Genomic DNA, 18,571 nt, shown 5'->3' on the forward strand with positions numbered 1-18,571 from the left:
TCTTTTTTAAAGCCTCTGGTAGCTGGCAATCAGAAGGCCTCTTTCTCTGTAGTTCTGCCCACTCAGGCACTTAGAGGTCTCCCTTGCCTAGGTCCTTCTCTGTTGTTCAGTCTGTCAGGCACTTAAAGGAGCACGCTGGGTAGGGTCCTACTCTTGTAGTTCAGTGCCTGAGGGGTTTGATGAGCCAGCCTCTCTATTTTTCAGCTGTGGATGCTAGTCTGTGGGGATAGAGAGGCTATGGTGATGGCTTCACCCCCTACGCATGACTCAGCAGTAACACCTTGCTTCCATGGCTGCTTGGCTTTCCTCCACAGTCATTTCCCAGCACAATATCCTCTGTCACATCCCCTCGATCCATTTCTCCATAGTCAACAGCAGCCTTTGCCCTGGGATTGCTCCCAAGTACCTAAACTCCAGCTCCCAGCTTCTTCACCTCCTAAGGGACCTGCGTCCCCATCTGGGGTATGTATGACTGCAGCAAGAACTGTCTGATTCTCATCCCATTTAGGCTCCCACAGATCAGCTGCTTCACTTTCAGCCTTAAATGTTTCTCCTCTGACTCAGACAACTTCCCCGATGTGGGGAACAGACACCTGCTTCAGTTCCCCCACCTTAACAGAGGGCAGGTGCAGTCCTACTAACATTCCTGTTTTTCCTCCTAGTTCCTTCATCCTACCAAGTTTTGCATGATTCCATATATTCTTTACCACTGGTCAGGTACTCCTGTCTACTCTTATCTGATGTTCTGCATGCACTCTGAAGTCATATTCCTGATGTATCCGTGGAGAGAGATGCACTCCACACCCACCTACTCCTCTGCCATCTTGTTCTCCCTCTTACCAAGAACTAGGAACTATGCTAAGAAACAAGTAGGCAGCGTTTAATTTGGTTTTCAAACAAAGCAGATATTTTAGTTTTTATTTTTCAGAGATCTGGAGAGTAGAAGGGATTATCCCCAGGTCACACAGCAAGCAAGAGGTTGAATTAAAATTTCAATTCACTACTGTCTAACTTAGTATCATAACCATTAAGAATTATGAAATATGTAGAGGATCATGTCATCTGCAAACAGCGAGAGTTTCACTTCTTCTTTTCCTATCTGGATTCCTTTTATGTCTTTTTCTGCTCTGATTGCTGTGGCCAAAACTTCCAACACTATGTTGAATAGTAGTGGTGAGAGTGGGCATCCTTGTCTTGTTCCTGATTTCAGAGGAAATGCTTTCAATTTATCACCATTGAGGGTGATGCTTGCGGTGGGTTTGTCATATATAGCTTTTATTATGTTGAGGTATGTTCCTTCTATTCCTGCTTTCTGGAGAGTTTTAATCATAAATGAGTGTTGAATTTTGTCAAAGGCTTTCTCTGCATCTATTGAGATAATCATATGGTTTTTATCTTTCAATTTGTTAATGTGGTATATTACGTTGATTGATTTGCGGATATTAAAGAATCCTTGCATTCCTGGGATAAAGCCCACTTGGTCATGGTGTATGATTTTTTTAATATGTTGTTGGATTCTGTTTGCTAGAATTTTGTTAAGGATTTTTGCATCTATGTTCATCAGTGATATTGGCCTGTAGTTTTCTTTTTTTGTGGCATCTTTGTCTGATTTTGGAATTAGGGTGATGGTGGCCTCATAGAATGAGTTTGGAAGTTTACCTTCTTCTGCAATTTTCTGGAAGAGTTTGAGTAAGATAGGTGTTAGGTCTTCTCTAAATTTTTGGTAGAATTCAGCTGTGAAGCCATCTGGCCCTGGGCTTTTGTTTGCTGGAAGATTTCTGATTACAGTTTCGATTTCCTTGCTTGTGATGACTCTGTTAAGATCTTCTATTTCTTCCTGGTTCAGTTTTGGAAAGTTATACTTTTCTAAGAATTTGTCCATTTCATCCAAGTTGTCCATTTTATTGGCATAGAGCTGCTGGTAGTAGTCTCTTATGATCCTTTGTATTTCAGTGTTGTCTGTTGTGATCTCACCCTTTTCATTTCTTATTTTGTTAATTTGGTTCTTCTCTCTTTGTTTCTTAATGAGTCTTGCTAATGGTTTGTCAATTTTGTTTATTTTTTCAAAAAACCAGCTTTTAGCTTTGTTGATTTTTGCTATGGTCTCTTTAGTTTCTTTCGCATTTATTTCTGCCCTAATTTTTAAGATTTCTTTCCTTCTGCTAAGTGAAATTCTCGCTGTTTGCAGATGACATGATCCTCTACATAGAAAACCCTAAAGACTCTTCCAGAAAATTACTAGAGCTAATCAATGAATATAGTAAAGTTGCAGGATATAAAATTAACACACAGAAATCCCTTGCATTCCTATACACTAACAATGAAAAAACAGAAAGAGAAATTAAGGAAACAATACCATTCACCATTGCAACAAAAAGAATAAAATACTTAGGAGTATATCTACCTAAAGAAACAAAAGACCTATACATAGAAAACTATAAAACACTGATGAAAGAAATCAAAGAGGACACAAACAGATGGAGAAACATACCGTGTTCATGGATTGGAAGAATCAATATTGTCAAAATGGCTATTCTACCCAAAGCAATCTATAGATTCAATGCAATCCCTATCAAGCTACCAACGGTATTTTTCACAGAACTAGAACAAATAATTTCACAATTTGTATGGAAATACAAAAAACCTCGAATAGCCAAAGTAATCTTGAGAAAGAAGAATGGAACTGGAGGAATCAACCTGCCTGACTTCAGACTCTACTACAAAGCCACAGTCATCAAGACAGTATGGTACTGGCACAAAGACAGAAATATAGATCAATGGAACAGAATAGAAAGCCCAGAGATAAATCCACGAACCTATGGACACCTCATCTTTGACAAAGGAGGCAAGGATATACAATGGAAAAAAGACAATCTCTTTAACAAGTGGTGCTGGGAAAACTGGTTAACCACTTGTAAAAGAATGAAACTAGAACACTTCCTAACACCATACACAAAAATAAACTCAAAATGGATTAAAGATCTAAATGTAAGACCAGAAACTATAAAACTCCTAGAGGAGAACATAGGCAAAACACTCTCCGACATAAATCACAGCAAGATCTTCTATGACCCACCTCCCAGAATATTGGAAATAAAAGCAAAAATAAACAAATGGGACCTAATGAAAATTAAAAGCTTTTGCACAACAAAGGAAACTATAAGTAAGATGAAAAGACAGCCCTCAGATTGGGAGAAAATAATAACAAATGAGGAAACAGACAAAGGATTAATCTCAAAAATATACAAGCAACTCCTGAAGCTCAATTCCAGAAAAATAAACGACCCAATCAAAAAATGGGCCAAAGAACTAAACAGACATTTCTCCAAAGAAGACATACAGATGGCTAACAAACACATGAAAAGATGCTCAACATCACTCATCATCAGAGAAATGCAAATCAAAACCACAATGAGGTACCATTACACGCCAGTCAGGATGGCTGCTATCCAAAAGTCTACAAGCAATAAATGCTGGAGAGGGTGTGGAGAAAAGGGAACCCTCTTACACTGTTGGTGGGAATGCAAACTAGTACAGCCACTATGGAAAACAGTGTGGAGATTTCTTAAAAAACTGGAAATAGAACTGCCATATGACCCAGCAATACCACTTCTAGGCATACACACTGAGGAATCCAGATCTGAAAGAGACACGTGCACCCCAATGTTCATCGCAGCACTGTTTATAATAGCCAGGACATGGAAGCAACCCAGATGCCCATCAACAGATGAATGGATAAGGAAGCTGTGGTACATATACACCATGGAATATTACTCAGCCGTTAAAAAGAATTCATTTGAATCAGTTCTAATGAGATGGATGAAACTGGAGCCCATTATACAGAGTGAAGTAAGCCAGAAAGATAAAGAACATTACAGTATACTAACACATATATACGGAATTTAGATAGATGGTGGCGATAACCCTATATGCAAAACAGAAAAAGAGACACAGAAGTACAGAACAGACTTTTGAACTCTGGGGGAGAACGTGAGGGTGGGATGTTTTGAAAGAACAGCATGTATACTATCTATGGTGAAACGGACCACCAGCCCAGGTGGGATACATGAGTCAGGTGCTCGGGCCTGGTGCACTGGGAGGACCCTGAGGAGTCGGGTGGGGAGGGAGGTGGGAGGGGGGATCGGGATGGGGAATACGTGTAACTATATGGCTGATTCATGCCAATGTATGACAAAACCCACTGAAATGTTGTAAAGTGATTGGCCTCCAACTAATAAAATAATATTAAAAAAAAAAAAAAAGAATTATGAAATAAAAAGAAAAGAATTATGAAATCATGAAATTTGGGAACTGGAATAAATGTTAAAGGTAATTGAATCCAACCAGGTGATTGTATCTTTAAACAATTTTTGCTAAGCAATTGACCATTCAAGCCGACCACAACATTTTGACTATAAGATCATAGTGTGTCTGGTGATTGGAATATCAAACCTCTGTTGTGAAACCAAATATTTCTCCCTACAGTTTCAAGCAATAGTTTTACTTTAATCTCTTCAGACATACAAAGATATACCTCTAATATAAGTACATATGTTTAACAGTGCAATGACTGTCATGTGCCACATGAAGTTTTGCTCTGGTAAAAAATATCTTCAGTTCTTTCAGCCATTCTAAAATGACCAATTTCTAGTTCATGTTTCTGAAGTTGTCCAGTATTTCCCTATCGCATAAAGTATTGTACCTGAAAGTGAGCATGCTAACCCAACTATTTGCTTGCGCATTAAGTAGGAACATGGTTTTCCACTTTGTGCAATCTACAAACCTTTGTAAATTTAAACTAAAAACATATTGGTCTTTTAAAAAATTATATTAACTAGTTAATGTAACTGTTGACTAATATTAATTAAAATCTCTACTTGTATTTTGCATGTGGTCTACTAATTCATATCCTCACTGTATTTGAATTCTATGGAGAACATATGCAAAATGCATGATTATTTTAAAAAGCACAGCATAAATGACACACAAAAGCACAGCAAAAAAATGTTTGCCTTCAAAAACCATTATTATATTTTGGAAATATGAACAATTATTTGACTGCCAGTACTTCAACCATGAAGCTCAAATTGCCTAAACCATTCTTAGTGCACTGTTCCCAGGATCAGAATGGTGGAATATATGACTTAAATATATGCCATTTCATTATGTTCCCTTAGAGCATTCAAATTAGAAATAGGAGCAGGGTTTTTCTGGGACTTGGAAAATCTGTTGAAATATAAATATGATGCATGCTAAACAGTTGTGTTTCTAAACTCCTGGGTCATGGTCTGTGTTGGAAGAAGGTGAGCTCTAAAGCAGTAGATCTCAGCTGGAATGAAGCTGATAGTTGACCAGTCCTTCGGAAATTCTAGGGCTTCCCTGATACCTCAGTTGGTGAAGAATCTGCCTGCGATGCAGGAGATCTGGGTTTGATCCCTGGGTTGGGAAGATCTCCTGGAGAAGGGACAGACCACCCACTCCAGTATTCTGGCCTGAAGAGCTCCATGGACTGTATCGTCCATGGGGTCACAGCGAGTTGGATGTGACTGAGCGACTTTTACTTTCACTTTTCTGAAATTCTGAGTGGATATTCTGTAAGAAATATCTCAGACTAATACAACTACTTTTCACAGCCTTATGTAACCTTTGTTTACAACTTACAGAAAGCATACCCTACTTTCATTTATTCTGAGTGAAATGAAAATACTGGCCATTTGACATGCATTATATTAATATAGGCTCATAGGGTATGAAAGGAAAACAAAGAGTCCTCAGATATAAGAGTAGTAACATTTGCTGTGAATGACTTTAAAAATCCAGAATCGGTATCTTCTTTTAAAATGTTATTGGATATCTTTTTTTTTTTTCATTTATCTTTATTAGTAGGAGGCTAATTTTTCACAACATTGCAGTGGGTTCTGTCATACATTGACATGAATCAGCGATGGAGTTACATGTAATCCCCATCCCGATCTCCCCTCCCACCTCTCTCCCACCCGATTCCTCTGGGTCTTTCCAGTGCACCAGGCCTGAGCACATGTCTCATGCATCAAAATGTTATTTGATATCTTAATTATAACTTTCTTGAAGTCTATAATTTCTATTCTGGTACAACAAGAATCATTGTTTTTCAAGAGATCCCCACATTTGAACTTCTTCTGATGAGGGATAAATTAATGATATCCCCGGAATTACTCTTCCTCACACATAAAGATGTACATACACACAGAAGGGAACACAAAAGAACACTCATCTACTCTTTTTATACTTAGAAACTCAGACAGGATAATGGACCCTGGAAGTCACTCTTCGATGACTGAGTTCATCCTCTCTGAGGTCACAGAACAGCCACAACTCCAGATGTCACTTTTCCTCCTCTTCCGAGGAATCTATGTGGTCATGGTGGTAGGGAACCTGGACATGATTACATTATAGGGCTCAGTTTTCACCTGCACACTCCCATATACTATTTCCTCAGCAACTTGTCTTTATTGACTTCAGTCAGCCCACTGTCATTACTCCCAAAATGCTGGTAAACTTTATGACAAAGAAGAACATCATTTATTTCTCTGAATGCATGACCCAGTTCTACTTCTTCAGCACTCTTGCTATTGTAGAGTGTCACACGTTGGCTGCAATGGCATATGATTTCTAAGTTGCCGTCCACAATCCCTTGCTTTAAAATGTTACCATGTCTTACCACATCTGCCTCCGCCTCACAGTGGGAGTTTATATTTTGGCCATCATTGGGTCCACAATCCATACAGGATTTATGTTGAGACTCCTTTTCTGCAAGAACAAGGTGATTAACCATTATTTCTGTGATCTCTTCCCACTCTTGGAACTATCCTGTTCCAGCATCTTCATCAATGAATTATTGGTTCTAGTCTTGAGTGCATTTAACATCCTGACTCTTGACTCAACCATCCTTACATCCTACATCTTCATCCCCTCCAGGAATACAAATCCACTCCCCTGAGGGCAGGTCCAAAACCTTCACCACCTGCAGCTCTCACATCTTAGCTGTTGTTGTTTTCTTTGGATCTGCAGCATTCATATACCTGAAACCATCATCTGTGAGCTCCATGGATCAACAGAAAGTGTTCTCTCTGTTTTATACCTGCATCATTCCCATGCTAAATCCTCTAATTTACAGTCTGCAGAATAAGGATGTCAGATTTGTCCTGAAGAAAATTCTGGAAAGAGGAAAATGTATATGAATAGAATCAATAGCATGATGTAATCGAAGTCATTTGGTTTGCTCAACTATGCAGTGTGTTAGATATATTGTCCAAATTTTTGGAAATTTATTGATACTTCTCTATATAACTCATCTCCAAAATTCTCTTCCTGGCTACTTCTTTGAACATACATTACAATGATTATATAAGGAAAAATACAATAATAGAATTTTTTAAAAATCTTGAATAATAAAGGAGCTTACTTTTATTTTTAATAATAATATATCTAGGAAGAACAACGATGCTTATGATGATTATGGTGAAAATCACAGTAATGCATATTACCAAGATTTAGGAAATATAAAGTACTATGCCCAGTACTTTAAATGGATAGCTTTATTTACTATATTCCTTCAGGACAAATTCTAGTATTATTTTCCTTTGTAAAGAAGAAATGGAATGTTACTTCATTTGTATATTTGCCATGGTCCCAAACATAATAAATGATAGAGAAAACATAAGAAGTGATACTTTCCTTCTATATGTCAAGCATCATCACTTTCCTATAAGATCGTGTTTCTTTTCTCTAGATATCTTCTATGCTATTTTCACTTTTATTTCCTTCGATAAAATGAAAATAATCAAAATCTTTCAAACTGTGTTGGTCAAAGCAAACATTGCAAAGATGGAGATTTATTGCAGAGTTTCACAGTAGACAGTCTTTAAAGAGATTCAAATTATAATTGAAATGTAAATATTTATAAAAGCAGCCTAAACAACGTTGTCTTATCTTTATACCAATAGCGCTATAACTATTTTTGAAGCAGATGTTCATAAAAGAAAGAAACCCTGCTGAGTTATATCACTTCTATATTGTTAATGCTCTTCTGTTCCATACTTTATTGAGTTGTCATTTCATGTTCAGTTCAGTCTCTCAGGTTGTGTCCAACTCTTTGCAACCCCATGGACTGCAGCACACCAGGCTTCCCTGTCCCTCACCAACTCCTGCAGCATACTCAAACTCATGTCCATTGAGTCGGTGATGCTATCCAACCATCTCATCCTCTATCGGTTCCTTCTCCTCCTGCCTTCAATCTTACCCAGCATCAGAGTCTATTCCAATGAGTCAGTTTTTTGCATCATGTGTCCAAAGTATTGGTGCTTCAGTTTCAGCATCATTCCTTCCAATGAATAGCCAACATTGATTTCCTTTTGGGTTAACTGGTTTGATCCCCTTGCAGTCCAAGGGATTCTCAAGAGTCTTCTCCAACATCACAGTTCAAAAGCATCAATTCTTTGGTGCTCAGCTTTTTTGTTCTTCAACTCTCACATCCATACATGACTAACTGAAAAAATATATCTTTGACAATGGTGACAAAGTAATATCTCTACTTTTTAACATGCTTTCTAGGTTGGTCATAGCTTTTCTTCCAAGGAGCAAGCATCTTTTAATTTCATGGTGATAGTCACCATCTGCAGTGATTTTGGAGCCCAAGAAAAGAAAGTCTGTTTGTTTCCATTGTTTCCCTATCTATTTGCCATGAAGTGATGGGACCGGATGCCATGGTCTTACTGTTTTGAATGTTGAGTTTTAAGCCAGATTTACTTTCATCAAGAGACTTTAGTTCCTCTTCGCTTTCTGCCATAAAGGTGGTGTCATCTGTGTTTCTTGGATTATTGACATTTTTGCTGGCAATCTTGATTCCAGCTTGTGCTTCATCCAGCCTAACATTTTGCATGATGCACTCTGCACATAAGTTAAATAAGCAGGGTGACGATATACAGCCTTGACATATGTTAATGCTCTTTTGTCCCATAGTTCATATAGTTGCCATTCCATGTTATGTTTTCTTTAAAACATCTCTTCTTTTCCCTCATACTATAGCTTTTATGATTGTGAGTCTTAGACATCTTACAATTATAAGTTCTCATGTCATTCTAAATGCTCAGTTGTATTCTCTTTTCCTAATTCAAACCATCCTATTCATTATTGTCATATCAATATCCTTTAAATAGTGTGCTGTCTATTCACCTCATATAACAAGTTGCAGTGTTTACTTATAGTATCCAAATATTAGACAGATATATAATACAACTTTGTTGCTTTTTACTCACTAAATTCTATCCAACTCTTTGCAACCCCATGGATTTTAGCCTGCCATGCTTTTCTGTCTACAGGGTTTCCCAGGTAGGAATTCTGGAGTGGGTTTCTATTTCCTTCAAGGATCTTCTCAAAGGATTGTCCCAATGCAGTGCAAGATGCATGACTCCTGCATTTGCAAGTGGATTCTTTACTGCTGAGCCACCAGGGAACCCCATAATATAAATTCACCCCCTTGTATTTCATTAAACATTAACTGAATATCAGATAATCATTTTCAAAGAACACTCATATTTATCATTTGACTTAATTTTCATCAGTCCTATTTGCTCAGTCATGTCCAATTCTTTGCAGTCCCATGGAATGTAGCCCACCAGGCTCCTCTGATGATGGAATTTTCCAGGCGAGAATACTGTGGTGTGGTGCCATTTCCTACTTCAGAGGTTATTCCCAAACCCATATGTCCATCTCCTGCATTGGCAGTGGGATGCTTTACCCCTAGAGCCACCTGGGAAGCCAGTGGTATAAAGGAGGGGAGATGGTCACAATCACAACTCCTGTCATAGGCAAGATTCCTAGTCCAGTGCTTTTCCCAACAAGCACAAATGGATTAACAGAGAACAAATACTAAGAATTCTGGTGGAAAATCCTTGAACTACCGGGGCTTAGGCACCTAAATAAAACATAGGTAAGGGACAGGAAATGGTCTTACTAGACAAGAAAAGCATATCTAGATCCAGAAAAAAACAGGTCATACTTCACATATGATTGATCATTCTATCGGACTAGAAAAGTAGATAGCAGACAGTTCATGAATCACGTGTGGATCACCGTAAGATGTCAATTTTTTTTTTTTTTTTTTTTTTTTTTTGTGAAGGGAGATGCTAAATTTTTTTTAATAAGGAAGTGACACAGTTTTGAATGTTAATAATATCACACATGCCAAAGAATGCTCAAACTACCACACAATTGGACTTGTCTAACATGCTAGTAAAGTAATGCTCAAAATTTTCCAAGCCAGGCTTCAACAGTATATCAACTGTGAACTTCCAGATGTTCAAGCTGGATTTAGAAAAGTCAGAGAAACCAGAGATCAAATTGATAAACATCTGTTGAATTATTGAAAAAGCAAGGGAGTTCCAGAAAAACATCTATTTCTCCTTTATTGATTATGTCAAAGCCTTTTAATGTACAGATCACTGCAAACTGGAAAATTCTTAAAAAGATGGGAATACCAGACCACGTGACCTGCCTCTTGAGAAACCTGTATGCAGGTCAGGAAGCAAAAGTTAGAACTGGACATGGAACAAGAGACTGGTTCCAAATAGGAAAAGGAGTATGTCAAGGCTGTATATTGTCAGCCTGCTTATTTAACTTATATGCAGAGTACATCATGAGAAATGCTGGGATGAATGAAGCCCAAGTTGGAATCAAGTTTGCCAGGGGAAATATCAATAACCTCAGATATGCAGAAGACACCATCCTTATGGCCGAAAGCGAAGAAGAACTAAAGAGCCTCTTGATGAAAGGGAAAGAGGGGAGTGAAAAAGTGGCCTTAAAGCTCAACATTCAGAAAACTTAGATCATGGCCTCTGGTCCCATCCTTCATGGCAAATAGATGGGGAAACAGTGACAGACTTTATTTGGGGGGGGGCTCAAAAGTCACTGCAGATGGTGACTGCAGCCATGAAATTAACAGTCTCTTGCTCTATGGAAGAAAAGCTGTGACTAACCTAGATGGCGTATTAAAAAGCAGAGACATTACTTTGCCAACAAATGTCTGTTTAGTCAAAGCTATGGTTTTTCCATCATCATGTATGGATGTGAGAGTTGGACAATCAGGAAAGCTGATGACCAAAGAATTGATGCTTTTGAACTGTGGTGTTGGAGAAGACTCTTGAGGGTCCCTTGGACTGCAAGGAGACCCAACCAGTCCATTCTGAAAGAAATCAGTATTGAATATTCATTGGAAGGAGATGCTGAAGCTGAAACTCCAAACGTTGGCCACCTGATATGAAGAAGTGACTCATTGGAAAAACCCCGATGCTGGTAAAGATTGAGATCAGAAGGAGAAGGGGATGGCAGAGTATGAGATTTTTGAATGGCATCACCGAGTTGATGGACATGAATTTGAGTAAGCTGCTGGAGTTGGTTTTGGACAGGGAAAACTGGCATGATGCCACCCATGGGGTCACAAAGAGTTGGGCATGACTGAACAACTGAACGGAATTGAACTGCACTGAACCATTGTTGCTATGATCTTCTGCCCCTCCTCAAGCTCTCCTGCTCTAGCACCTATCTCAGTGAATTATGGTTCTATGTTTTGGTGCACTTAACATCTTTGTCTCCATCCTGATCATCTTCAGCTCCTACATCATCATTTCCAGCAGCATCCACATTTGTTCCACAGAGGGCAGGTCCAAAGACTTGAGCACATGTCACTCCTGCATCTCAGATGCTGTTTTCTATGAATCTGCAGCATTCATATGCCTGAAGCCATCACCTGTGAGATCCATGGACCAAGGGAAAATGTCCTCTGTGTTTTATACTATTGTTTTGCCCATGCTGAATCCCCTGATTAACAGCCTCAGGAATAAAGATGTTAATGTTTTCCTGATGAAAATACTTGACAGAAGAATATTTTTGTGATCAGACACATAACATCAACATGATATTTTAGATCTAGTCTTTGCTATTTTATCGTATGGATATATGGTTCTCTTACTTCAAAATCTTTACCAGAACTTACAATCTTAGTTAAGATCTCCTTCATGCTTTCTAACATTGCTCAAACCAGTATGCCTCCTACTATACCAGTTATTGTTTTGGGTGTGTACTTGCCTGCTTATTGTCCAGAATATACTGTACTGTAGTGTTCATTAAGGTTATCCCCATGCATGTATTTCATTGCCATATCTGCATGACATAAGATAGTTCCTGCCACTAGAAACACCTTGATAATTTTCTTATTTTCTTTTAAAAAATATTTAAGGGAAGCCATATATATTTCATACTGTCTTTTTGCATTACTTTCTCCAATTAGCTACATATGACTTTTAAAAGTTAAAATTAATTAAATTTATGTTTGAAGAGTTCTTCAAAATCTGCAGTAAAACTGATGACATCCTAAATTATTTCTATACAAAAATTTAGAAGCATGAACTTGAGTACCTTCTGTATCGAACCCGGGTGCAGGTAAAATAACTTGTGAACATCTGATTTCTTAAGTCATTGAGTAAAGTCCGAAACCCAAAATCCTTGAAGCAAAACTCTTGGTTATCAAGCATACAACATACATGCCTTTAAAAATAATATGCATATTCGTTATCTGATGGGTCAACACAGCAAATCTGGAGATACAGTGGTACCTAGAACTCGAATACTCCAATCTAAAGTACCATGGTTTCCCATACCTATACTGGAAAAAAACTTCACCTATATTGACATTGAGAAAATTCTTCGTATGTAGAATTTTATCCATGTAAATTATAGTTCAATAAATTTAAAGATTAAAAAATAATATGAGTTATATATACTGCTGCAGTCAGAGTTGTAGATCTTCCTAGATTGCCACGTTGAACCAGGACATGATTTTTATTACTCTATATGTTAAGCAAATTTTTTCACATCAAGTGACACATCTCTATATTATTCCTCAAAATTTCTCTTATTTATAGAGTTAGATAAATTCATTAACTTTTTCTACTTGTTAGGAACTTTTCATGGGGTAATGGCAGCAACCAGTTGAAACCTTCCTGCAGCCTAACATGTTAAAATATCTCAAGCACTACTATTTTATAAATGTTTCTTGGTATCTAAATATAGTTAAATATAGGTCAGTGAGAAAAAATCTTTCAACTATTGCACACAAAGATTTTTTTCGATTTTTTATTTATCTCTTGTGTAAAATCACTTTAGAATGTTTCTTTAATACAGGTCTTAAATATTTCCTAAAATTTTGAATTTTTATATAGCTTGACAGGAAATTCACCAGAGTTCTAATAAGATCTATCATAGCTTTGCTTTCAACCTATAATCTAACAAAAAATGATAAATTACAATGATATGACACTATTAAACAACTGAGACTCAAAGGAAGAAAAGGGAACTGCTAATTGCAACTTATCCCAAGAGTTGATACTTGTGGGATATGATCCTAATGGGAGATCATTAGCATTATCTGTTCTTCATCTAACTTAGCATCTATACTTAGAGTATAAAGCACCATTTATACCAACCAACCTTTGCAGAGGGCCATTGACTTCAACAGAAGTCAGGACCAGTGACTCAAAATTTTTACAACAGTATCTTCTAGGTTATGAGACTACAAGAAGAAGTCCTACAAGGTTAGTACTCAGAACTATCCACCTGCATCTCCAGACCATTATTCCGTTCAGAGAAATAAAGGAGAAGAATACACAGCACTGGTGTACTGGGGAGCAAGAGGGATGTATTTGAATCCCAGTCCTGGACTTTAAAAAGTTAGATCTTCTGTTCTAGCTCCCTCACAGTGCACTAATAGATGTGAGTAGCTATTTTTCTGTCTCTATCTCTCCTCACTCTAATATTTACACTCCCTGAGGAGCTAAGGTTCACTTATCATCTATCTGTCCCCACTGGAGAAAGTTATGGCCAGTATTTCTTTGTTTACTCACCTCCACTCAAGCAGTGTGAGAGCTTTGTTCACTTGTGTTGGAGTCTATGTTAACTTATTACTGCAATCCTTTCAATAATTTTATTAAAAAATCATATTTATTGATACTTGTATATAAGACATTGTGCCAAGCACTGTATTGAGTTTACAGTATCGTACAGAAGAAAAGCCAATAAGTAACTCATAATAATTGATGCAGAATGAAGCATGTACTAAATGTAAACATGAGAAAGGTATCCTTAGCACATAGAAAATGGTCTTATTAACTGGGGTTTCCATTATTAAAGTCCTTAACTTAAGGGTCCTAGCTATTTAATAGGTTTCATCAGATACACTGGGAATGTGTGAGAGAAGATAAAGAAATATGATGAGTCAAAAAAAAAAAAAAAAAAAAAAACCAGAGAGTCTACCAAATGCTGTTTTGTGTAATAGTTAAATCATGTGATACCTGGTGGGACATAAAAATAAAATATTTTGTTGTTGGGTGAAATAAAATCATTGAATGACAGAAATTTATTCAAACTTTATTTGGAGACCTTTGAAAATGTTGATATTTATGAGTTAACATTGAGTAAAAATTTCAAATTTCAGTATCATTGTATATATTTAGGTAGAAAAGAGGAACAAGAAAGTGTCTTAAGGAAAGAAAAAAAACAAAAATCCCAGCCATCATAGCAGGGATGAAAATGCCGCTGAAACAAAAGATAAAATGGGAAGCAACTCAATAGATCAAAATTCAAATAACAATGACAGTAATAGGGTCTTTCCAAGGGTATGGGACTGTGCTGAACATTTCATAGGAATCAGTATTATGAATTTACACAGAAGGTAGAATTTAGTGTTTCTGTTTTTCAGAAAGTTGGAGAGTAGACATATTATCTCAAGATCACACAGCAAGAATGGGGTCGATCTGAGGCTTCAGTCCTCTACTGTCTACCACAATCAAGATCCAATAGAACGAAGATAATAGAAGTACATCTAATCCAACTACCCATTCGGTGTGTCCTTAAAGAATATCCGAATGCACATGGTTATTCAGTCTGTGCTCCAACTGTTATGACAGTCGGCTCGGGTGTGTCTGGGGATAGGGCTGTTTGTCTTTGCTGTGAAACCAAATATTTCTTCCCATAGTTTGAAGCAGTTAATTTTACCCAATCTCTTGAATGTACACAATAAGTTCAGTACCTCTCACTGCCATGTGATGAACTTTGAGATAACTTCCTTTGCCACATGAATTTTTGCCTTGCTAGAAAATAATATCCTTGGTTGTTTTAGCCATCTTAAAATAATTGATTTCTTGATGACATTTATGAAACTGTGCAGCTTTACCTGTATCACACAGGCATTTTATTTCAAACTGAACACAATAGCCAAATACTACTTGAGTGTTAATATGAATTTCTATGTTCTAGAACCTACTCATTTCCTTTGCAAATCTTAACTAAAGATACATTGGTCTTTAAAAACCACATCACACTGTTGACTAGTATTGAATTGATGTTAAAGTTACTTATTTTATTTTGCATGTACTTTACTCATCCACATCTCTCCCATCTTTGAATTCTATTGAGAGCATATGCAAAATGCTTCACTATATTTTTAAAAGGTCGGCATATCAAACACCTAGTGTTTGTGTTCAAATGCATTTTATGATTTGGAGAATAGAATCATTTTCTCACCTCCACCATTTAAATCATGAAGTCCAAATTGCACAGATCAATCTTGGTACACTGATGCCATAGTCACAGTGATGGAATATGTGACTTGTACTTAGGACTTTATACTCTCACCCCTAAGATTACCCAAATTAGAATAAGAAGAATGGTTCCTGGAGTGGAAAGACCTATGGAGGTATAAGTATGATGTCTGCCAAGCAGTTACCTTTCTGTCCTCTGGGGTAAAAGTCCAGGGAGAAGAAACGAACATTAAATCATCAGATCTCAGGTGAATAACACCGGTCATCACATTTCAGATATTTTTCAGTTGAGATGTTACTAAAGAAGACAGCCCCAAATAATATAACTACTTTCCACAGACTTATGAATCCTCTCTGTATTAATTATAGAAAGCCTGTACAACTATTACTTATTATAAATGAAAGGAAAGTACTATGCCATTCAACAAACATGAAATTGATATATAAACATAGAAACTTGGAGGAAGGAACAGTACTCAGAAATAATACTAGAAATGTTCATGTAGACTAACTCTAAAAATCCATAAATTGTTGTTTCTTTTAAACTTTATGAAATTTCTTATTTGTAAATAACTTGATGTTTACAATTTCTTTTCTAGTTCAACCAGATTCACTGCTTGTCCTAGAGTAGCAAGAGATACTGGAGAGATCCCTGCATTATGTGTGTCCTCTGCTGAAAGATAAAGAAAGAGCTCCATAAAACTACTCTCTGCCTCTCTCTCACACACACAAACATACACACAGGCATAAACCTCTCTCTCTCACAAACACACACAAATATATACTCATTTTCTGATTTTTTTTTTTTGTTTCATTTTTTAAACTTAGAACCTGTTGAAAAGATAATGGACCCTAGAAATCACACCTCAGTGACTGAGTTCATCCTCGCTGGGCTCACAGAACAGCCACAACTCCAGCTGCCACTTTTCCTCCTCTTCCTAGGAATCTATGTGGTCACGGTGGTAGGGAATCTGGGCATGATCACACTGACTGGGCTCAATTCTCACCTGAAAACCCCCATGTATTATTTCCTCAGCAACTTGTCCCTTATTGATCTCTGTCAGTCTACTGTCATTACCCCCAAAATGCTGGTGAACTTTGTGACAGAGAAAAATATCATCTCCTATCCTGAATGTATGACTCAGCTCTATTACTTTCTTCTTTTTATTATTGCAGAGAGCTATATATTGGCTGAAATGGCATATGACCGCTATGTTGCCATCTGTAACCCCTTGCTTTATAATGCCATCATGTCTTATTATAGGTGCTTCCAGCTCACAGCAGCAGTTTATATCTTGTGCATTATTCAATCGACATTCCATACTTGCCTAATGTTGAGATTCTATTTCTGCAAGGCCAATATTATTAACTATTATTTCTGTGATGTTTTTCCACTCATGGAGCTATCCTGTTCTAGTATCTATTTCAATGAGTTATTGGCTCTAGTCTGCAGTTCTTTCAATGCCCTGATTCCTACCTTGACTGTTCTTATCTCCTATATCTACATCCTCTACAAAATCTTCCACATCCACTCCACGGAGGGCAGGTCCAAAGCCTTCAGCACTTGCAGTTCCCATATCTTGGCTGTTGCTGTTTTCTATGGATCTGCAGCATTCATGTACCTGCAGCCATCATCTGTGAGCCCCATGGACCAAGGGAAAGTGTCCTCTGTGCTTTATACCTGCATTGTTCCCATGCTGAATCCTTTGATCTACAGCTTGTGGAGTAAGGACGTCAAATGGGCCCTAAATAAAATACTGGACCTTGGAAAATATAGATGAATAAACTCAATGTTGGTATCATATCAGAAATAAACCTTTGTTTTGCTGAGATATACAGTGTTTTAGTTTTATTGTTTAAATTTTTGGAAATTCAGGATCATTTCCCCATACAATACATTTCCCAAATTCCTTCCAGGCTAGTTCCTTTGAATTTGTGTTATATTGAAAATGTATGGAGAAATATCAAGAATAATGTCAGAGATTCTTGAGAATTACAGAAACTCCAGTGCAATATAAAAAATAAAATAACAAGAATATGATGATCATCATAATGTAATAACATATTATTATTGAGATAGTATAAAATAGTAAGCACTTTACATTAGACAACTTTCTTTAATATTTGTGATATCTCTCAAAGCAAGCCCTCGTATTGTTTCCATTTGAAAGATGAATAAATTGAAACTTGTTTACTTTGAGTAAATGCCCATAGTCCCAAATTTAAAAAATACAGAGGCTAGAATGGAACCAGGCTTCAAGAACTGTGATTTTACTTAAAATAATCTATTGCCCCCACACAATTGTGGGTAAATGTAAGGTCTTCCAATAATTTCCTTCTACACATTAAGCTTCTACTTTTCCTGTGAGATTGTATTTCTTTCTGCTAGATCTCTTCAATGCGATGTTCACTTTTATTTCATTTGATTTAATGAAAATAATCAAAATATTTCAAACTTGTGTTGATCAAGCAAAAAGACCAAATGCAGAGTTAATACAGAATGTTAAGATAAGACTTATCAAAGAGATTCAAATTATCATGTTCAATACCAACCATTTTTATTAAAATTGCCCAATATATTTTTATCTTTAAACCATTAGTGCTATACTGTTTATGTAACAGGGCTTCCCTGGTGGTTCAGTGGTAAAGAATACAGTTGCCAATACAGGGGATGTGGGTTCAGTCCTTGGGTGAGGAAGATAACCTGGAGAGGGAAATGACAACCCACTCCAATATTCTTGCCTGGGAAATCCCATGGAGAGACGAGTCTTGCCGGCTAGAGTCCACAGGGTCACAGAGTGTCCATCCAACACAACCTTACCACTAAAGTACAACAGTAAATTTATGTTAACAACTGCTCATAATAAACCAATATTATGTAAGTTGTATCACTTTCATGAGGTTCATGCACTTTTGCCATGGAAGTTATAAACAATTGC

At 37.1% G+C, this 18,571-nt stretch overlaps 1 protein-coding gene and 1 pseudogene across 1 annotated transcript; both read left to right on the plus strand.

The window, feature by feature from the left end:
• Nucleotides 1–6,288: 6,288 nt before the first annotated feature.
• On the plus strand, nt 6,289–7,220 carry LOC136169963 (putative olfactory receptor 8G3; annotated as a pseudogene).
• A 9,257-nt stretch (nt 7,221–16,477) lies between these two features.
• Nucleotides 16,478–17,413, plus strand: LOC136169244 (putative olfactory receptor 8G3). Its single transcript, XM_065937044.1, has one exon. It carries the CDS (start codon nt 16,478–16,480, stop codon nt 17,411–17,413), a length of 936 nt encoding a protein of 311 aa, XP_065793116.1.
• Nucleotides 17,414–18,571: the final 1,158 nt, after the last annotated feature.

The sequence above is a fragment of the Muntiacus reevesi genome, chromosome 5 (assembly GCF_963930625.1).
Source record: "Muntiacus reevesi chromosome 5, mMunRee1.1, whole genome shotgun sequence".
In the NCBI taxonomy this organism is placed as follows: domain Eukaryota; kingdom Metazoa; phylum Chordata; class Mammalia; order Artiodactyla; family Cervidae; genus Muntiacus; species Muntiacus reevesi.